Source organism: Pipistrellus kuhlii, unplaced genomic scaffold (genome assembly GCF_014108245.1).
Source record: "Pipistrellus kuhlii isolate mPipKuh1 unplaced genomic scaffold, mPipKuh1.p scaffold_m20_p_8, whole genome shotgun sequence".
Classification (NCBI taxonomy): domain Eukaryota; kingdom Metazoa; phylum Chordata; class Mammalia; order Chiroptera; family Vespertilionidae; genus Pipistrellus; species Pipistrellus kuhlii.
Window position 1 is genome coordinate 21641507 of NW_023425584.1, and position 23119 is coordinate 21664625.

The 23119-nt window shown below is 44.8% G+C and overlaps 1 protein-coding gene across 20 annotated transcripts in view; it reads right to left on the minus strand.

Moving 5' to 3' along the window:
* SH3RF2 (SH3 domain containing ring finger 2) overlaps positions 1–23119 on the minus strand; it is a 103814-nt gene that overhangs the window by 18858 nt on the left and 61837 nt on the right. For 10 of the 20 annotated variants that reach the window (XM_036425339.2, XM_045576471.1, XM_045576474.1 and 7 more), the window contains 3 exons: positions 11235–11326; positions 9801–9989; positions 2782–3032 (listed from right to left, as the gene is read on the minus strand). In XM_036425339.2, coding sequence (XP_036281232.1) covers positions 2782–3032; positions 9801–9989; positions 11235–11326 — 532 coding nt within the window. The remainder of the gene's footprint in view (positions 1–2781; positions 3033–9800; positions 9990–11234; positions 11327–23119) is intronic. The other 10 variants (XM_036425343.2, XM_045576470.1, XM_036425340.2 and 7 more) reach the window with 7 other exon arrangements.

Here is a 23119-nt window from a genome sequence, read left to right on the forward strand (position 1 = left end):
GGGTCTCCAGCACTGAGAGGCACAGGTGGCGTGGGTGGGTCATTTGTGTCCAGTAAAGGGGGCCGCGCTGAGGCCTTGTTCTGCGCTGTGACTCTGTCAAGCCAGACGTGAACATGAAAAGCAGAATGCTTGCCACTCACTTTTGGCCTTCTCAGCCGCTGTGAGCAATCCAGTCACTATTTACAAGTCTGACCTTTCCAAAACGACATTTATTTTGCCACGGTCAGCCCTGTGAGGTCATTTCTGCTGTCATTTCTCTTCGCTTCGGGGAGACTGAGAGCTTGACCAGCTTCACCTCCAGAAGGGGAGAGAGAGAGAGAGCCTCCTGGATCTGGCAAAGTCAGAGCAGACGTGGCCTCGGGCTCCCGGAAACGTGTAAAAAATTGGTTTTATGCTTTACCTATTTATTTTGTTGGTTCCTAACTTCCAAGAGAGCTAATGCTTTCTCATTGCACGTGAGTACAATGCAAATAGTCAGAACTCCGAGTTAACCAAGATGTGGGCAAAGGCAAAGAGCGAGCCCCTGAAAGGAGGGAGAGCTGGTGGGATGCACTGCCTGCTTCTGTAAGTGATCCAGGCTGAGACTCCATGAGCACAGGCTCCGGATGGAGCAGAGAGACTCTGCTTAGTGGCAGTAGCAGTGATGAGACCAATAAAATAATCCTATATAATAAAAGCCTAATATGCAAATAGACTGGATGGTGGAATGGCCAGCAGAACGGCCAGTCGCTATGATGTGCACTAACCAACAGGGGGCAGACACTCAATGCAGGAGCTGCCCCCAGCCCGCAGACCCCAGGCCAGCCAAGGCGGGTGCCAGTGGGGGCCCCCTGATTGCCCTGCCAGTTGCGCCACAGATTGGCCCCGATGGCTGGCCAGACCTGTGGACCCTACCCATGTGTGAATTTTGTGCATCAGGCCTCTAGTAATACTATAAAATAGAATTTCTTGAGAGCTTATCACAGGCCAGGCGCTGTGCCATCCATCTTATGTGGATTATTTTATTAAATCCATACAATAACACTGACGAGGTTGGTATTGTTTTTATTTCCATTTTAGAAATGAGAGAACTGAAGACTGAAGAAGTCAGTAACTGGCCCAAGGCTGTTATGGTGGGATTAATTAGTGTGTGTGTGTGTGTGTGTGTGTGTGTGTGTGTGCGCGTGTATGTGTGTGTGTAAGGGTGTGGATAAGGTGGAGGTACTGGAGGGAGAACCAGGGAGGGCAGTCAGTGGAACTGAGAGGCAGGTGTGGTGGCACTGAGGTCCAGCAGGTGACCAGATGAAAGCACTGGGAGTGGGGGAGCTAAGATATGAAGTTTCTGGGACATTTTCCTGAGTGGCATATTGTCTCACTGTTTTGCTCTGACTATTCAGTCTTTAAAAAAAAAATATATTTTATTAATTTTGTACAGAGAGGAAGGGGGAGAGACAGAGAGTTAGAAACATCGACAAGAGAGAGTCATCGATCAGCTGCCTCTTGCACACCCCCTACTGGGGATATGCCCGCAACCAAGGTACATGCCCTTGACCGGAATTGAACCCAGGACCTTTCAGTCCCCAAGCCGATGCTCTATCCATTGAGCCAAACCGGTTTCGGCTGACTATTCAGTCTTATTGCATCTTCACACTGAATTATTATTATTTTTTTTAAGATGCAGAGTCCAGCTCAAATCAAAGAGCACAGAATGAATCCAGTTTACTTAGCTTGGCTCATTGTCACTTTCTAGGAAGGTGTATAAATAAATAACAGAATCTTGCTGTTTTGTAGGACAATGGGTTTCAAATACTTTATAAAACCCCTGAAAAGGAGGCCTTGTGTAGAAGGTCAGTGTGTTAGGAGATAAAAACATGGCTTTTAAGAGGAAAGCTCTATATCACTGCCATGTGTGCAGGTGGCTGTTATATGGGTGAAAATAAAAGCAAGGTGCAGGACAGTGCAGTGAGCATGATGACAAGGTACAGAAATACATAGAAGAGAACTTGAGACTGGAGGTTAAGGATATGAAAAAGACTTAATTTTGTACAATACAATATAATTCTTTTTTTCTCTAACCTCATGCAGAGATTAGTTAAATAACAAAATGGAATTCAGTGGCTCTTAGCCTTGCCTTCTTAACTTTCTTTTCCTTCTGACACCCCTGAGGGGTTCCCTGGAACATAATTTGAGAAGCACTGCTCCAGCAAGTGCTTTGGTTGTCTCTCCCCCCCCCCCCCTTTTTAAAAAATAATATATATTTTATTGATTTTTTTACAGAGAGGAAGGGAGAGGGATTAGAAACATCGATGGGAGAGAAACATCGATCAGCTGCCTCCTGCACACTTCCCCCTGGGGATGTGCCCGCAACCAAGATACCTGCCCTTGATGGAATCAAACCTGGGATCTTTCAGTCCAAAGGCCGACGCTCTATCTACTGAGCCAAACCAGTTAGGGCTGGCTGTTCCCTCTTAATGAAAGCCAGCATCCACCTTGGCTGTGTTCTAATTACAGGTTGGCACTCAGGGCTGCCATCATCCCAGTCAGTCAACATGCATGTAGGAAGTGACCGGAGGGCAGTGACCTTGAGTCGATCAGTCTTCATCCAATAGGACAGCTCAGTATTTGGAAATCACAAAAAAACCCAAAAACAACAAAACAAAACAAAACAAAAAACCCTCCACAGATACTTGTTTTAAAGCCAAGATCCTTGTTTTTTTTTTTGTTTTTGTTTTTTTTCAGGAAGCACTCTGTCCACCTTGGTTAATACTCCACCCCACCAGCCACTTAGCTCTAGGCACATACCTCTCTGCCACCACTTACTCTTTCTCATACTGCTCCGCCCTTTCCGGAGAGTGCTCTGTCCTGAAGTGCCCAGGCTGGCTGTGCTCCGCACGGGGTTGACTATGGCCGTGGGCACAAAGACGGACTTGAAGGGGCGGCTTTGTCGGGGATCACCTTCTGAAATGCTGCCTTGGGAGGACACAGAGGAGGTCGACAATGTCCATGTGGCGTAGAGACCAGGGCTCCGGGAGTCTGGAAAACTAGATGTCTTTCTGGGTGTGGAAATTGTTTTAAAAAGAAACAGAGAAAGCAAATGGTCAGTCAAGAGCCCTATTTAAAAAACCTACCAGCTCCCCTGATGTGGTTCTGCTTTACCCTCTTTCTACCCATAAATACGCTTTTTGTCAACAACATGGGCTTAACAACCTAGCCTCATCCTACACTTGCTGACTGTGGGAGCTGAGGGAGGCAGAGGCTCTCATAAGGGTCGTTTACGTGGTCACCTGGCTTTGTCCATTCAGGGGCTTATCCACTCGATTCTAACTCTCTGAAGGCAGAGATTTTATATGACTTACGTGTCTTTGCAGACCTTAATTGTGAAAAAACTAGTAGCCCTGCACACGAATCTGTGCACCAGTGCTCACCAGTAGCTCACTGCCACCCTCCAGTAGCTCTCCAACCACTGCCCCGCCCTCCTGTAGCTCCCATCACCCTTTGCGCCCCCCCCCCCCAATAGCTTGCTGCCCTGCCCCCTCCTGTAGCTCTCTGTCTCACACTTGTAGCTCGCTGCCCCACCCTCCTGTTGATCTATAATCCAGTCATTACAAGGTCTGTCCTTATGCTTCATGGCATAACGACCATTTGCATATTACATCTTTATTATATAGGATGTTTGCTGAATGGCTGCCATGATGCTTTTAGCCCTGATGCCAGTCATTCTGGCTAACGCATATTGAGCTCTTACTGTATGCCAGGCAATAGCCAAGGGCTTTGCTCACATGATCTCATGGATTCTTCACAAGAGCCCTTTGAGGCAGGTTACTATGAGTGCTGCTATTTTATAGATGAAAAAAAAAAAAAAAAAAAAAAGAGAGATTTAGAGGTACTTGTCCCAGCAACTACTACTCTACCACTGAGTGACATGACCTGCGCTCTCACCACTGCATAGGCTACCTTGGGGCTAGTTAGAGCATTCATCATTTGGTAGCAAGGAAAGCCTGCATCCTGCTTGAGAGAAACTGAGTAAAGCAATGGTGGCCCTACATGTGCCACCGTGAGACACTAATTCTTCAGCCTCAGGGTCTGGTTTTTAATGCTAGTATTCACATTTTGTAAAACAGCAAGCAACTCCTCCTCCGTTGTCCCCAGCCCACAGGTCCCCGAACCCCGTGGGGAATGGCTGTCAATCTACATGCCCTTCTTGCCCTTGTGCCAATCCTCCCCCAACAGCACAGCCTTGCCTAAGCAGCCCATCCATCACCTTGTCACTCTGCTGATGAAATAACCTCGGCTAATTACCTGGGAATAGCTGACTTGACCATGGCCCCCGGCACAGAGATGCCCTCCTCCCTCCTAGTTTTCTGCCTGTCAGTGCTTCCAGGTTTCTCTTTGGGTAATTTCCTCCTTTTCTCTCATTTTGTTTAAAAGTAATATGTAGTTTAATAATGTTGTACAAAGATGAATGTAGCCAATCCTGCCCAAGGAGGCAGTTGATAGATCTTATACTCTCACATTGATGTTTCTCCCTTCTCCCTTTCTCTCTTTCTCCCTCTCTCTCTCTCTCTCTCTCTCTCTCTCTCTCTCTCTCTCTCTCTCTCATAGATAAGTCTGGGTTCAAATCTCACCACACCAACTCGCTGAATGAGTGACTAGGCAGGCTTCTCCAAGCCTGGTTCCTTGTCTGTAATGTAGCCAATCCTGCCCAAGACACATATGCAGCCCGATGCGCCAGGAGCTGATGCCTGCAGCCAGGGGACTTTGTCCATAGCCATCAACCTGCCTCTGGTCCCTAGTGACGCGATCAGTGCAGGGGAGTGGGCTGCCCATCAGGAAGAACCCACACTACACTGTGCACACCTCCTCGCACAGAGGGCTGGAGCTCTACGTGGCACAGCAGCCTTTCCCTCTCTTGGTGATGAAGGCTCACTTGGTGAATCTTTAACCCAAACCCTGGCATTTGGTCATCTCTGGTCTATGCATAGTTGGTCCTCAAACTGGCTGGCTCAGTCCGTAAGGGGATGGTGCTAATGAGAGCCATGGTTCAAATGGTCAGGGTGCACCTCACACCTTTGAGCCCTGCCTGTTGGTAAAAGAGGGCACCACCCAGCAAGGGGGGCTGGTGCCTGTGCAGAGCCACCACTGCAAACAGAAAACAGTGGGGGTGAGGGAACTTCACACACACAGAACCAAAGAGCAGGAACACAAGTGTCCAACTCACTCAATTCCAACACAACCTGTTTAAAGTAGCAGAAACCCGGCTGACAAAGACAGCATCATTCAGCCCTAAGGAGGGGGAGGGACTAAACTTCTCACAGTGGAAAGGGTGGATAAGAATAAGGGTGAGCTGCCCCCAGACAGACAAATGAACAAATGTCATCCACGTCCAAGATGAGTGGGGACAGGAATTTCCTCTGTGTCAGGGGGGCTATAGGAAAACATGTCCACACAGAGAGCACTGACCCTCTGTCTCCTTAGGAGGATGTACTGTGGCAGGGACTTTTCTTGGAAATGCAGGCTCCCTAGAAGCAAAACCACCCGTCAACATAGGTAGCACCTCAGTACAGGAGAATGATCAGATGACTGTGAGCTGGAGTGGGGAGATGGACTGGGTGGCAGTCTAGTGTTGAGATTCTATCCATGACTGAAATGGAGCCACATTGAAGGGCATGAGTCTAGATGCTCTTGATGTGCCCGAGGCCACACAGGAGAACAGCCAGGGAGGAGAGAGAGAGTAGCTGAAGCTCTGAAACACACTTGAATGGAATTCTATGTGTATTCGAGTTAGGGCGACCAATTTTTCCAGGAGAGTCTCTTTACACCTGCTGTATTAAGAGTGTCTCTCGGAAGAAGAAGGAAAAGATAAAAAATATGAACCATAAAATAGCAGTAAATCCATATCTATCAACAAATGAATCTAAAAATAAATGAATAAGTAATCTAATGAAGAGAATAAACTAGTGAATAAAATAGAATCAGAAGCATGGAAATAGAACAGGCTGATGATTCTCAGAGGGAAAGAGGGTAGGTGGCCAGGAAGAGATTAAACAAAGATCTTATATGCATGTAAGCATTTTCTATGGACACAGACTATAGAGTGGGAGTGGCGGGGACCAGGTGAAGGGGATTAATGGGGGGAAAAAAAGAGGAATATCTGTTATACTCTCAATGATAAAGATAAAAAAAAAAAGAGTGTCCCTCTCTTCTCTTAAAAGTGTCCTATTTTGGATGATAAATTATATGGTTACTCTTTTTTTTTTTTTTTTTAAAGTATGTTTTGTTTTTTTTAAATTGATTTCAGAGAGGAAGGGAGAAGGAGAGAGAGGGAGAAACATTAATGATGAAAGAAAAATCATTGATCAGCTGCCTATTGCACAACCCCTACTGGAGGTCGAGTATGAAACCCAGGCATGTGCCCTGACGGGGAATCAAACTATGACCTCCTGGTTCATGGGTCAAAGCTCAACCACTGAGCCACACTGACCAGGCATGACCTCCTGGTTCATGGGTCAAAGCTCAACCACTGAGCCACACTGACCGGGCATGGTCACTCTTATTCTGTCAGTTCTTCCATGGCATAACCAAGACTATGCTAAGGCCTAGTGCCTAAGCAAATGCCCTGGTAGTACACACATGGCCCTAGAGCAGTGGTCGGCAAACTCATTAGCCAACAGAGCCCAATATCAACAGTACAACGATTGAAATTTCTTTTGAGAGCCAAAATTTTTAAACTTAAACTTCTTTTTCTTTTAAAGATATATTTTTTATTGATTTTTTACAGAGAGGAAGGGAGAGAGATAGAAAGCCAGAAACATTGATGAGAGAGAAACACCGACCAGCTGCCTCCTGCACACCCCCCACTGGGGATGTGCCCGCAACCAATGTACATGCCCTTGACCAGAATCGAACCTGGGACCTTTCAGTCTGCAGACCGACGCTCTATCCACTGAGCCAAACCGATTTCAGCTAAACTTAAACTTCTTTTAATGCCACTTCTTAAAAATAGACTCTCCCAGGCTGTGGAATTTTGTGGAAGAGCCACACTCAAGGGCCAAAGAGCCACATGTGGCTCGCAAGCCGCAGTTTGCGGACCACAGTCCTAGAGAATTCATGTTAGAGCCCACAGAAGAAACTATTCACGAGTTAGGGTAGGTGTCCTCCTAGCTCCTCAGTATCACTTCTAGACCATTCCCCCACCCTCTGTATCTCCAAGCACTGACATATTATCAGACCCTCCCATCTTGTTGCAGTCATCATTTCTCCTCAGGTCTCTCCTCTCATTCCTGGAAGATTTCAGCTCCAGGCTCACTGCCCTTCTCTCCACTATACCTGATCTTACCAGGGTGATTTCATCTAGAGTTAGGGCTTTCAATGCCACCTCAAGCCTGGACTTCTTCCTTAAATGCTAGACTTGCATACGTAACCACATCTTTATGAGGATTACTAACAGACATTGAGACTTAATCTGCTGCAAACAAAGCATTCGCTTCCCCTCCGTCCCCCAAAACCTGTTCCGATTTTCACCTCCACAGCAAAAAAAGGCAACTCCATCCTACAGTGACTCAAGGCACAGGACTTGGACTCACCTCAAATCCTCTATTCTTTCACACCTGAAATTGGATCTGTCAGAAAATCTGGGGAATAGCCAGAATCCAATCACATCTCCCTCCCTCCATGGCTCACACCCGGTTCAATTCACCATCACTCTCCCCTGGTTTATGATAATATTCCCTTAGTCTTTCTGCTTTGAGCTTTTTGTCTCAACAGTTTATTCTAAAGTCAGCAACTAGAGGAGGAATTCCAGTTCAAACTTACGCTAGATCATGTCATTCTTCTGCCCAAACCCCTGCAATAGGGTTAAAGTCAAATTCATTATGACCTAGAAAATGCTCTATGATCTGACCCCCTGTTACCATTCTTACCTCATCTCCTACTAATCTACCCTCACTGGATTTAACCCAGGCCTGTTGGCCTTCTCGTCAGATGCCTTCCTCCCCTAGGGCCTTTGTTCAGGAATTTGCTGTTCCTTTGGCCTGGAATATACTTCCTTTGGTGATCCACAAGGCTCCCCTCCTCCTTTCCTCATTCCTCCTTCTTCTCAGTAAGGCTATCCCTGACCAACCTATTAGACTCTTAATCACCCCCCGCCACCCCCGCCACACAAAGACAAATTCTGTTCCCCTTTCCTGATTTATTTTTCTTCTTAGCCCTTAGCATTAACATATTCTTATACATCTTGTTTTTGGATCTGTCTGTTCCACTGGTATATAATCTCCTGTGGGCAGGGATTTGGTGTATTTTGTTCACTGGTGTTTTCTCCGGTGTCTAGAAAGGTGACCAACACATGTCACTGGTCAGTGCTCAATAAATACTGGTTGAATAAATGAATTAAAGCATCAGTTATAGACACCCTTAGTTTGCTTTTGGAGATTTTGCTACTTTCTAACAAATTCCAAGAACCTTCCTTTGAAGGATAACTAAGGTCTTCTACCCCAACTTCCTGCCAATCTTTTTTATACAAGCCTGGACTATGGGAACCCAGACTTTGCCTGCACTCTTCCTAGAAAGGGGGTCCTCCATCTCACCTGCTAGCCTGATAGGCAGCCTTTCCTCGAACCATAACCTCCCACTGGTTCACTGCCCCCTCGTGGAATAAGTCTGTTTCCTGGTGGACACAGTCTATGATGGCACCGCTGACCCTTCTTAGTACCTCTTACACAGTAGCCCTTGCTATCGGTTTCTTCTCTGATGTGATTTTGTCTGCTTACCATCCTTGCTGCCCTCCTCCAGACTCAGTGCCTCACCTCTATGAAGGTCCCCCCCAAACTATTGACTCCAGGAGTGATCCCCAGAGCATACCCTGAGATAATCACTTTACTTATGATTCTCTGGCATGTCATAAAGACTGCATTTGGTGTGGTGATGGCCTCACTGCCTTGGCTTTGCCTGAGCTGGTGAGGGTACAGGTAGCAGGAGGCGTGGGTAGCTTGGGAGTTTGTGTGCATTGAGGTTGTGGTGGGAAGTGGCTAGACAAACTGTGGGCCAGGGAAATCAATAGGTATGGCAGAGATGACAAAGGTTGAAACCTGCAGGGTAACCTGGAGTGTGGATGGACAGGGAGTAGTCTGAATTCACAGAAACTCTGCTCATGGCCCAACTTCTGGGAAGGTTCCCGAGGTCCTCTGGGTGGTCATCCAGCCATCACATTGCCCCATCCTGCCACTAGATGGAGTGTTGAGGTGGAGGATGTGAAGTGGGATTTTTGGCATTTGTACAGAAAATCTGAAATCTAGATCCTGGGCAGGTTGCTTAACTCTGTACATCAGTTTTCTCATTTGTAAAAGAATATGTACCTTAAAGAGTTCCTGGGCATAGCTAATGAGTTAAAAAATGCAAAAGTGCTTGTAAACTGGAGAACTATAAAAAAGACAACTAATGCCCAGCTGGTATGGCTCAATAATTGAGTGTTGACTTATGAATCAGGTCACGGTTTGATTCTTGGTCAGGGCACATGCCTAGGTTCTATCCTCAGTGTGGGGCGTGCATGAGGCAGCCGATCAATGATTCTCTCTCTTCATTGATGTTTCTATCTCTCTCACCCTCTCTCTTCCTCTCTGAAATCAATAACAACAATATGTATTTTTTTTTTTTAAAACAACTATTTTAACTATAGACAAGTTTTTACAATTAAAATGTTAGGGTAAAAGCTGTTTCTTGTTTCCCACTCGGTAAGAGCATTGAGTTGTTCAATAATTCAACCATCTCCAAATGGCCCCGGTCTAGAAGACACCTCCCCCGGGTACCTGGGGTTGGAGGGAACATACCTGAAAATGGGGATGACGTAGTTGTTGGGGAAGATGCCCACTCGCCCGGTGACCAAGGAGACGCCCTTGAGCCAGCCGTCCTGGTACTTCCCCAGGACCCTGATGCCTTCTCCCTTCTGCAGGTCCAGCTCATCAGGTCCGTGGGCGGAGTAGGAGTGCAGGGCTACAAACCTGAGGGGACACAGGGCACTGGTGAAGGACAAAGGGGTACACCTCTAGGGGAGGGCAGGGGAGTGGCGAAGGGTGAAGGGAGATGGAACCTTCATCCCAGTGGTTAGCGATAGCTACCTTGCAAAACTGAAACCTCAGTATGTAAGGCAGATAAAGATAACAGAGAAGCTGGTTGAAATAGCTGAGGGGCCCGATCCCTGCCCTCTCCATGTCCCCCCACCTTCACAGAATGTCACACAACTGCAAGTCACTAGTTTAAGCTACACCAGCATTTTGACAACGGGACACTGGCCTACAAGTGGAGATAGGAGCTGGTGACCAGAAATTAGTGGCAGCGGGTCTCAGCCCCAGACGTGATGGATCTACCCAGGCTGCTTTCTCAGTCTGCTTAGAGGGTTGCCCAAGAACATACGTGCAGCCAGCAGGCTCAGGGAAATGTGAGGACGGCTGGAAGCCTCCATCCACTCCCTCTCCTGAAAATAGAAACCTGTTTGCCCCCAGGAGATAGCTTAACGTAGGCAGGGAAGTGGGCACTGGGCTGGGGATGGGCAGGGTTAGCTCTAGTTCTTTGGCACACAGCGGAATGCTGGCTGCACAGTGGGATGGAGGGGAATGGGCTTACTATGCTGAAAACGCCCTCAGGTTAGAGCAGGGATTTTCCACGGTGAACTCCACACAAGAGTCGGGTGGGTCACATCCAGGTATGAGTCGGGGATGAAGACACTGGGAAATAGTGAGGCCGTGGAATGAGAATACCTGCTGACTAAAGGCATTAGAAAATAACTCACTTGGCATGCCAGCTTTAGGGGCTACTGGTGTATGGCCCTCAGGCTAGACCTTAACAAGTCCTTCTAGATTCTAAGGACTGTGAGACACTGGGAGGTTTTATTAGATGGGTGGAGAGTTCTCATTTGCAAGTTCTTCCGCCTAGAAAATGTACATTTTTTTTTAACTGATTACTAAAGCAACATCTATTTATAACCCAACATGAATCTAAAGAAAGACAGTAGAAATTGCTCAGTACACAATTTCCCAGCATTGTTCTGGTATATAACCTTCTAGTCTCTTTCTACTTTGTGAAATAATGAGCTAGGATGATGTGCCTAATTTGTACTTTTCACCATTATTTCCATTGGTGATTTTAAAGGAAGGGAAGCCATTGTCTCTCTGGATGGGAAGGCTTCGGAGTGCTCAATGGCAGAGGAATGGCTAAGATGACCCCTCTGCACCAGGACCGGGTGGAGGGCTGATCATTTTACTCACATGTTAGCTGAGAGGTGCTGCTGGGAGCCAGGCAGACTGACGATGGCCATGGAATGTCCTGGGGAGGCAGGAGTGGCGTGATACATGCTGACCTACACAGACAGAAAAGACAGCCATGCTGAGTCAGAGAGTGACACAAGCCAGGCCCACAGCAGAGCTGCTCCAGAAAGGCCTGATGCAGCTGGAAATCAAGAGTTGTGCCCGGCACTACCCATCATGGGCAGTGTCTGTGGTTTGTGGGAAGAGCAGGGTGGGATTACATTGGTTTATGTCCTGGGGAGGTGGGGGATGGGGAGGTGGCTTGCCAAGGCTGCATTCCAAGATTATTCAGGTAAGACCGAGAATGAAGACCAGTTGGGTTTACAGTCAACAGGGCACTGCCAGACTCCTGGATCAGTCCCTGCTGGCCCCTCCCCACCCATCTCCCAGGGCATGCACTCCCTTCTCTCTATGAAAACCTGCTCTCAGAATATGATACAATGGCTAATATTGATAGAGAACTTAGCACTTGCCAGGCACTTTGAAGTGCTCTACAGGCAAAGGCCACCTTTATTAAAGGTACTGTTATTCCCATTTTTGGATAAGGAACTGAGAGAAGGAAAGGTCACCTAACTAGTATGAAACAAAATGTAAAACCAGGTCGCCTCGATCGCCCCCTCATCCCTGCCTCCCAGCTTACCTAATGACTTATGGAAGGTGAATCTGAACCCTTTTCACATTTTTTTTTCCAGGACAAAAGAGGGAGCAACAAAGGTATAAGCTCCTGGAAACTGTCTACTCTCCTGGGACCTTGCCTGTTATCTAACCGGCTACCTTGCCTAGTTCCTTCTTGGCACATATCACAGACTGTGATCATTTCCTTATTTACCAACTATCCCTCCACTAGGCTCTAAGTTCCATGAGGCAGGGACTGAGTCTTATTCATCACTATATTTCTTATGTGCTCAATATATTGTTGTGGCTTAAAGAACAAGTGAATGAAAAAGTTTTCCTACCAAGGACTAATGAAACCTCGTCCATCTCCATGCCATTCAATCTGTCTCAGTTACCTACCCATAAGTGATGGTCATTATGTATGTGTGCCCTTTTGGGACTCTGGTTTTGAAGGCTACTGCTGAGTCTGAGTGTTTGGGCACATGTGAATGCCTCACTGAGTGCATCTGTCTCCGGCTCTCTGTGCAAGTGAGTATGTTTGTTCAGAATCCATGACAGTTGTATGTGGATGTGTGATGGCATTGATCTATTATATGTCTAATTATGTTCATATATGTGGGTCTATAAATTGATATGCACATATGCCATGTGTGATTATATGTATGTATGGTTTTATATATGACTATAAGTATCTATCTTGGATTCTGTGTAGTTGTGTACGAACTTTAGAGCTGTATGCAGGCATGTATGACTATAGTGTTGATGGTTGTGTAAACGTATGTGATTGTGAAATTGTTAAAATTCAGTCATAGGATCAGAAACCATCCTAGTCATGTAATAACCAGTGTTGGTGGTAATGTAGAGAAACTGAAACTCTTATACAGTGCTGATGGGAATGTTAAAGTCTGGCAGTTCCTCAAATGATTAAACATAGAATTACCATATTACCTAGTAAGTCCAGTCCCAGTACATACCCAAGGTCACACAAATAATTTGTACACAGATGTTACAGCAGCATTATTCATAATAGTCAAAAGATGGCAATAAACCCAAATGTCCATAGACTGACAAACAGATATACAAAATGTGGTATATCCATGCAATGAAATATTACTCAGCCATAAAAATAAATTATTGATACAGGCTAGAACATGGTTAAGTCCTGAAAACATTTTGCTAAAAGAAGCCAGATGCAAAAATACTACATTACATGGTTCCATTTACATGAAACATCTAGAATAGGCAAGTCTATGGAACTAGAACATAGATTAGAGGTTTTTAGAGACTGGGGGACAGAGGTAGACATGGGGGTGATAGTTAATGGGTGTGAGAGTTAAAGGGCACAAGGTTTCTCTTTACTGTGATGAGATGTAAGATTGCAGTAGTAATGGTTGCAAATATCTGTGGATATACATAAAAGCCACTGACTTGTATGCTTTAGAAAGTTGGATTGTATGGTATGTGAATTCTATCTCAATAAAAGTCTTTAAAAAAAACCACATTCCATTCCATGGTCACACATCTGAGGCTAACACTTCGTCAAGTGTTCTGATCTTGGCAATAAAATATTGTCACACTGGTTCCCTCAAACAGAGATGAAAAGGTTTTGGCTCTGGGCTGGGCAGATCCTTCCCAGTGACTGGGTAAGGTAAATCCCTGCAGGGCTTGGGAGCTGGGCCAGGGGAGCCTTGTTATGCGAATAACTAATCTTATGTTTGCAGAGACTGTTGAAGCACTGATTAAGCAGCATGAACTTCACTTAGCACCCACGACTTTCCAATGTTATGTTTGCGTAAAAAGTCCTTCCATCCATAAACACTCTTAACCTTTAGGGAGGAGGGAGTTGCCAGAATGCAAAGCCATCTCCTCCACTGCACTGGGCTCGCTCTCTTTTTTTCTCTAGGCCTTCCTGGAGAGGGCCTATTTGTTACATGGTATCAGGCCAGGACTGAAATTGGTGGGCTTGTGATGGAATTCTTTCTAATATAGAACAGTAAGGGAGGTCAGAGTCTCAGATTTTGAGGTGTCTTGGAGGGGAAGGGAGAACATGAGTGGAGGAAGTGGAGGAAGAGGAGGGAGAGAGGGGGAAATAGTGGTTGACTCTGAGAGTGGGGAAGAGACAGAGGCACAGACAGAGGCTTAATGAGAGAAAAAGAAGAGTTCAGAGGGATTGAAGAGAGAAGGGAGAATAAAGGGAAAATTTGAAAAAGATGAGAAAAATTCTGACCACTCATTAAAAAAAAAATGACAATACAATAAGAAAAGAGCAAAAACAAGATATATAAAATGGCCAATAAGTACATAAAAGATGATCAGCATCAATAATTATACAAAAATGCAAGTAAAACCACTATGTGATACCACTATAAACCTAAGAGATTGGCTAAGATGATACTGATGGACCATACCAAGTGTTAGTGAGCATGTGGAGCAATGAGAACTCATATACTGCTTGTAGGAATGTAAAATGGTGCCACCACCCTGGAAAATAGGTTGGCCATTTAAAAAAAAAAATAAAGCTTAATATACATTTATCATGCTACTCAGCAATCCTACTCACAAGTCTTTATCAAAGAGAAATGAAAGCATGTCCATACAAGGACTTGTACATGAATGTTCACAGTGGCTCTATTCATTTCAGACAGAAACTGGAAACAACCCAAATGCCAAGCAACTGGTGGTTGAACAAACAATTGTAGTTTAACGACAGTGGCATATGCCTCAGCAATACATGCAATGACATACGTGACTCTTAACATCATCCTAAATAAAAGAAGCAGGACATCCAGGACTACATGTTCTATAATGCCATTTATATGACATTCCTAAAAAGCCAAAACTATAGTGACAGAAAACAGATGAAAGATTGCCAAGAGCCAGGGGTGGTGAAAAAGGATTGCCAAGGCAGAGCCCAAACTGAATTCACGAATGAATGGGTGAATGTCTGATTGGAGTGCCAGGAAAAGAGAGGAAGATAGGCAAAGGCAGGGAAAGAGGAAGACGGAAGCAGACAGAAATGAAGGCCCTGTTTGGGAAATGAAGACAACCACATAGGTCGAAGGCCAGCTTCTGAGGAGGCAGGTCTGTTACTGCCCCTGGCATCGAAGATGGAGGCCCAGCCCTCCTGAGTGAGAGAGCCTAGTGAGCGGTTCCCTGTCAACTGTGACCTCAAGTCCCCAGGCCCTAGAGGTCTGAGGCCAGATGTGAGGTCCTCCAGCAACGGGTACTTCCTGGCACAGGGCTTGGGGATGTGAGCAGATTAGAGAGTGGGTGTAGATTTGAGGGTATTTCTGCTACAATCTAAAAACATTTTTTCTTCCTTTTGAAGGATATGACTCATTTAGAAAAGTCTTTATCAGAAACAGAAGCATCCACAGCTGTGTGGCCTCTGGGTGTTTTCAGGTCTTGAGGTGTTGAATGAGGGAGGAAGGTGGCATGGAGCCTGGCACAGCATTGTTACAACATTCCGCTGGCCCCAGCACCTCTCCCAGCAGCAACCAGGCATGGAGAATGCGGCTCCCTCTCTGGGCCTGGACAGGAGATCTAGCTTCATGCTGAGGCATGTGGCTCTAGTGTTTACCAGGATGTGTGATCTTGGGCAAGTGATGGCATTCTGGGGATCTTCCATTTCCTCACCTGGCATCTCTCTCCTAGAGTTGTTATCTGGATGAAATAGCACAACCCATGTAAGCTTAAGTTTAGCACATGTAAGTGCTCAACGAACATGACTTATTTGGATCTGCGAGGAGGTTAGCTGCTGCATATAGTGTGTGGATGGTGTGGATGAAGCACTTCTTTTTATGCAGCGGCTCTGCAAGGCCTTGGCCTGAGAGCAGGATCCCAGAGTTTAGTGGGAGAGGGGAATAAGCAGCCCCACCCCTCTCTTCTGGAGGAAGATGTCCTCAGATTTTCAAAATGTCCCCCTCCTAGCCCTACTGTGGCATGAAGCTATTTCCTCCAGGGCTCATGCCTTGGTGGGCACGGGGTGACTGTTTCCTCATAGAGTGTGGCCCATTCCAGAGGGGCCCATTGTGGTCCTGCATCTCAGGATCCCCAGCAGCTAACAGGGGCCTTAACCTACATAGTCTTCCTTCAGGGTTGGGAGATGAGTTGCATTTTAGAAATAGAAGATTATTTGGTAGCTTCTGTACCCACCACTGTGGATAATCTGGAGTTGACCATTTGTTTTTATAAAATTAAAAACTCTTTCCTCTGTAGATCAAGAGACTTAAGAGCCACATGCAGGAATTGCAATGTGTGAACCTTATTTGGCCCTAAGCACTGGGGTTAATGCAATGAGCAAAACACACAAGGCCCCTCCTTCCCCATGTGGTACTCACCAAGTGCATGGGGGAGGCAATTAAACCCATAATTATATAAGCGCAGTGCATGTTGGGAGGGAAAAGTTCAAGGTGCTCTGGGTGCCGTCGTGCCAGGAGACACTTGCCTTGGTTGTCAAGAGGAATTTCACTCTCAGACTCTACAATTCTAAAGCTAACTTACTGTTCCCAGGCCTCACTGTTATTATCCCCATTTTTACAGGTGAGGAAACTGGGATAAAAAGATTACCTGATTTTCTGGAGGTAGCCAGCAAATGGGTGGGTCAAGTTGACACCAGAAGCAAGGAACATAGGCTTGGAACCCTTTCTGTAGGAAGCCACGGACAACACTTATCATTTCTGACCTCAATGTGGTTAAGAGGTTATATGTATGAGGCAAGTTTGTACATCACAGGAAAACAGAGCATCCAGCCAAATTCAGTGTTCTGTTTCTATGCTCCTGGATACACTGTGTTCATGATGACCACTGTCCCTGTCAAGTGTCCCTTGTCATACGAAATAGATCTGATAGCAGGTGGAATGTTAATTTGTTTTTGTTTGTGTCTCTGCTCCATTCCCTGGCAGAACAGAGGTCCCAAGAGTAGACAATGTCCCTGAGAGTGGACATGGTCTGAGCTCTGAAGACGATTAAATTTATATCTGCCAGGTAGTCCTCAAAGCCTAGGCTATTCTCTGTGACCTGGCTCCTGCTTTCCTCTTCACACCTCATCTTCCTCCTCTTCCCGTTCGCTCCTGGCCTTTGCCCTCCTCCCAGCCCCCACCATGCTCTGTGACTTCCTTTGTAATTAAAAATGTTAAACGATAAATACATTATGCATCCACATAAGCATATATCACTTTATGTATCATTTAAAGAGTAACAAAACTAACACCTGTGTATGTACCATCCAACTTAAGAAGTAGAGGGAAAATAGGAATGGAATGTCCTTAGAGCTCTTCTGCATGTTCCTCTACAATCAGACCCTCTCTTCACCCCCAGAACCTAACCCAGGGTAAATGTAATACTGAAATTTGTGGTAATCATTCCAATGCTTTTCTGTGTAATTAAAAAATGTTTTCATTGATTTTTAGAGAGCAAGAAAGAGAGGGGAGAGAGAAAAACATGGATGTGAGAGAGAAACATCGATTGGCTTGTGACCCCCACTCAGGATCAAGTTGGCAACCCTGGCATGTGCCTTGACCTGTAATTGAACCAGTGAACTTTCAGTGCATAGAACTATGCTTAACCACTGAGCAACATGGTCAGGGCTTTTCTATGTAGATTTTTACCACTTTGGAATGCATCTCCAAACAATGTTGTTTAGGTTTGCTAGTTTCAAAATAGACTTAAAAAAATTGTTGTTATCTTTAATTGATTTTTAGAGAGAGAGGAAGGGAGGAAAAACACTGATCAGCTGCTTCCTGCATACCCTGTACCAGAGATCAATCCTGCTACCAAGTGTGTGCCCTGACCTGGAATCAAACCAGCAACCATTCAGTGTACAGGACAACACTCAACCAACTGAGCCGCACCAGCCAGACCAGGTTTGCTAGTTTTTAAACACATTATGAACCGATTCATATCGTGTGTATTCTTCTGTAACTTGCATCTTTTGCTCAACACTAAGTTTTTGTGGCCAATTTTCACTGCTGTCTCATATTTCATTATATGCATATGCCATAATTTAACCATTCCATCATTTGCATGTCATTTGGGCGATGTTTGTTTTGGGGGGTGTTATGAATGATGTTGCTATGAACATTCTTGTGTCTGTCCCCTGTGCACATGTACAAGACTTTCCCCCCAGGATACACAGCTACAGGTGGAATTGATGGGCTACAGGGTATGAGCCTGCTCAGTTTTATTAGGTAATAACAAACTTTCCCCAGCGTGGCTGAAACAATTTACACATCTGCCAACAGCAAATGACAATTCCCATTACCCCACAACCTCCCCAGCATGTGGTAATGCCTAGCTTTCTAATACTTGCCTGTGGTGGGTGTGAAATGATATCTTATTGTGGTTTCAAAAGAATTCATCCGGGTATTAATGAGCTTGAGTTTCCTTTCAAATGTTTATGTCATTCCTGTTTCTTTTTTTAAAATTAAATTTATTGAGGTGACATTGATTAATAAAATTATAAAGGTTTCAAGTGTATAATTCTATGATATATCATCTACATATTGCATTGTGTACCCACCACCCAAAGTCAAATCTTCTGTCATAGATTTGGCTCCCTGTTTCTTATATGAAACTTCTATTTTTCCCTTCTCCTGGGTTATTTATTATTTTTTTATTAAGTTGTGGAGCCTAATATTTTTTTTTTTAGTTTTAATATTTTGAATATGAATTATCTGTCGCTTGTATTTTTACTATGTAGTATCCTTTGATGAACAGAAGTTCTTTTTAATAGTAAAATTTATAATATATTCCCTTGCAGGAATCTTGAACATAATTTTTTTTTATCTCAAGGTCATAAAGATGTACTTCTACACTGTCTTCTAAAAGCTTTATAGTTTTGCCTTTCACATTTAAGTGTTTGATGCAGCTAGCATTGATTTTTGACAAGGGGAATCCAATTTCATCTTTTTTTGCACATGGATACACAGTTAGCCCAGCACCATAGTTTATCCTTCCTTTTGACCTGCAAAGCGCACGCTGTCATGAATCCAGTCTCCAGGCTGTGTCTATTTCTGGGTTCTCCAGTATGTTCTGTTCGTTTAATAGAAGCCATATGCTAAATCCATGCCTTCTTAATACTATAGCTTTATCAATAAAACCTGATATCTGATAGGGCAGATCCCACTCCTCCCCCATGCCAAATTCCTAATCATCTTCTTTAGAAATATCTTAGCTGATGGCTTTTTGTTCTTCCATTTAAAATTTTGAAGTACCTTTTGACTTACAATCAACTGGTATTTGATTTTATAGATAAACTTGGGGAGAATCAATATCTTTGAAATAGTAAGTCTTCCAATCCAAGAGCATGACATAATTCTTTATGTATTTTAGGTCTTTTTAAAAATGCTGTTAAACAAGGTTTGGCAAATGTTATCCATAAAAGACTTACATGTCTCTTGCAGAATTTATTTTAAGGGACTTAAAGAATTTAATTGCTGTTGTAAATAGTATTTAAAAAATATTTTTCTAATTATTATACAATTCGCTTTCCTGTATTGATTTGTGTCCAATAACCATGCTAAGCTCATAGTTATTCCTAATACACTTTTCCAGTTTTTTTTTTTTAGTTCCTTATTGAGAGAATAATATCATCTACAAATAATGGAAGCTATATTTCTCTCTTTCAAATACTTGACCTTTTATTTATTTTGCCTGCTCTACGGCACTGGCCAGCACTCTCGGAGGGACAGTGTTGTGCAGAAACACACAGGCATTCTGTTCTTTTTGTTACTCTTAAAGGGGAATGACTTCAACATTTCATCATTTGCTGTTGATTTTATGTAGATTTCATTTATTGCATTAAGGAAGTTCCCTTTTATTTCTAGTTTGCTAAGCTTTTAAGAAATATAATGAATGGCTATAGAATTTTATCATTTTTCTATATCTATTGAAAAGATCACTTGGTTTTTCTCCTAATCTATTAATATAATAAGTTACACCAATCAATCTTGTAATATTAAACCAACTTTCCTTGGGAAAATACCAACTTAATGTATTTTATTTCCATATGTTCCTGGGTTTGGTTTGCCAATAGACACAGAAGGTTTTTTGCAGCTGTTTATGAGTGAGGTAGAACTCATTTTTTCCCTTACGTTGTTGGTTTCCTGACTTTGATATTAATAATACCTTAGCTTCATGAATAAATTTGGAATGTTTTATTTTTTCCCTTTTCTTTGGAAACGCTTGTGAAGAGCGAAAGTATCCCCTTCCTGAAAGTGTGAAAAAACTTACTCATGTAACTGTCTGTATCTAGGGTTTTCTGTGTGGGAAGATCTTAAATTACTGATTCAATTTCTTTAATGGTAGAATACTATTCTGAAAGGTTGTCAAGACCTATTTACCAAATATAAAATGTTTTTTCATAAACTCAGTTTGCTGAAGATAGATTCCTGATTTATATATTTGCCTTTTGGCCTCTGTTGGGGAGCAAAGGTGGTGCTTGGACATCCACATAGAGGCTTGGAAAACCCTAGCGGGAGTGGGTCCCCATACTGTCAGTTCAAGCCCTTTGAGAACCCCGTGGGGACACTCACTGATCAGATGGATTTCTGTACCTCCTTGAGACTCTCTGCAGCCATTGCTAAGAGAATGGACTTCGGGGGCCATATGAACTGAGTTTGAGTTTTGACACTGAAACCTACTGGCTGTGTGAGTCTCAGACTTACTTCCTCTGAGCTTTGTGTCCTCATCTATAAAAGGGGGCAGTAATAGTAGCTACCTCATAGGATTTTGTGAGAATTCAGTCTGAACATGCATGCAAAGTACTTTGTACAATGTCTGCCTCTATGAAGTACCAATAAACAGTCACCATTGCTACTGCTGTGAGGTGGGAGACAGACAAGGCAGATGGGTGAGGAAACGAGGCAGATTCCCTTTAGGTAGGGCCCGTGACCCTATTTGTGGGGGACATGTATCCAGGAATCTCTTTCCTGACACTGGACGGGGATATTCTCATGCACTGAAGCTTCCAGTGAAGGGCGAGGGCTGAAACTCTATATAGTTTGGCTTCTTGGGAAAAAGGCTGAAAATGCAACCTTCTCCTCAAACCAAAATCCTGTTCCCTAAGCCGGGTCCTTGGGTTGGTGGGTAGATTGTCCCCAGCCCTGTCACCCCCTGTTCTGTTTTCTACCTCATGTTTTCCCAAGCCCAAAGGCCTCTGCCTTCGAGGCAGGATTTTAGCACCAAAGAAGAGTCTGAAGGGGTGAGGCTTGTTAGTGGTTTTTGCAACACCAAAACCTTAATTATAACCTTGTCCTCCTCGCCATAACAGTCCACTCGAAGAAGTAACTGCTTGGCCACAACGATAATTAAATCCTCTTACCACGCTTCATTAAAGGCCATAGCATTTAAACAAGCAAAGTTCCTGTTAAATCTGCTGTGGGTCCCTCGTGGTATTTATTCAGAGAAGATGCTTGTTGCACATCTGCTAGGTCCTGGCTCCTGGCGAGGTCCCCGGGGTTGGTGACAAAGGCCACTGCTCACTGGCACAGAGCAGACGGTGTGAGAAACCTGCCATCCATCCTACACTGGGGTCCTTCCCTCACAGTTTCAGGACAGGAGCACCCCAAAAATGAGCAGTCTCTGAACCTCTAGAAATTCCCACGTTCTACCCATCTCTGATAGAGACCACAGGACCTACATCCTTGGAAAGCAGCCTGTTATGGTGGAGAGAGGGCGACTGACAGCTATTTCCTGAATTAAGAAGCATGGATGTGCAGACAGAGTTGGGTGGGTTTTGCAGGAGTCCCTGAGGGCCGGACCCCTCAGACAGGTCCACTCTAGCTCATGTGCTGGACTTGGCCAGGAGGAGTTTGCCTAGTTTCTGGGAACCCTGCCGAGATGTCTGAGAAGGGATTTACTCCCCAGTCATTTCCATCATGGGGGTGTTATGGCACACTTCTATGGCTTTCCTAAGGCGTAGGCAGCTGGGTGGGTGTTGGCTCTGAGCAGTGGTTTGGCAAAGCCCAAGGGAGAGGTATGGCAGCCTTTGCATAGTCACACATGATGCTCAGGTGGCTGTCAGTCAGAACAGAAGTGTCACCACACCCAGCATCACTTCACCCTGGCACAGGCCAGCGTAAATGGCTGTCTCCATAAAATACCCAGGGACTCAGGTTCGGGTTCACTATGTGAATCTTGAAAACTTGAAGCCCCTTCCCTTGGCTTTAGAACCCTAGAATGAGAGAGCTGGAAAGGGCCTTGAAGATAGCCTCATCTAACCCTCCGAGCTCCCAGAGGGGAGATGTGGAGTCTGGTGGCAGAGTCAGGTCAGGCCCACCGTCGGGGGAGGGAATCATGTCTTGGTAGCTAGTTCAAGTGGTGGGTTTTTATGACTTGTTTTCCAGACTATGCTTCACCCATTTTTAACAAATATTTATTGAGATTTCTATGTGGAGCTTATATCCTAGTGAGCAGGCAAAACAATAATCACAGACAAAACTGAAAGCTAGGAAACAGAGGAGTCAGATATGCATTATAAAGGAAACAGGGTAGCTGGAGTGACCTGGGGTAGATAGGATGTTGTTGATTCTCGACAGGATGACCTTGGCCATGACCGACCTGTTCTCCACCCTTTGCACTGGAAAGATGCCTTTGTGGGGCACTCAGCTTTAGAAATAGGTCCTATGCACCCATAGCGCAGGGACGGCGTGGGGCTGAGGACATCAGCTGCAGGCAGGCTTATTTCCATATATGGGAGGCCAGTCTCGGAGGCAGAGCTGCCTGGCATCCAGCCCAGGGCACAGGTGTTTTTGTCCTTCTGACAGAAGCCCCAGATGCTAAAGCCTGAACGCATGGGCACACCCTCAGCAAGGGAGGGCATGGATTAAGCTCAAAATCCCCACGGCTGGCAGGGGATTTTGAGCAAGCAAGGCAAAATGATGAGGTTAGCAGAGCGCGGCAGTGACGCCCTTTATCCCTGTTATGTGACATTTGTAGAGACCCCACTCTGTCCATCACATACATCCTTATTTCTTTATTCCTCACCCTTATAAGAATCCCCTCATTCATCCTTGTTTATATCTTCTTTCATTCATCAAACCTTTCAATTACTTAACTCACACATTCTTTAGCCTCTTGTTTATGTCTATTGACCCATGTACACTTACACCTACATTCACTGGGGTTTACTCTCTTCTTCACTCACACATTTAGCTAACTGTTCCTAAACGTTCCTCCATGTCAGGCTCAGCTGGGATTAATCCTGGAGGGGCCAGGGGGCACCAGGTACT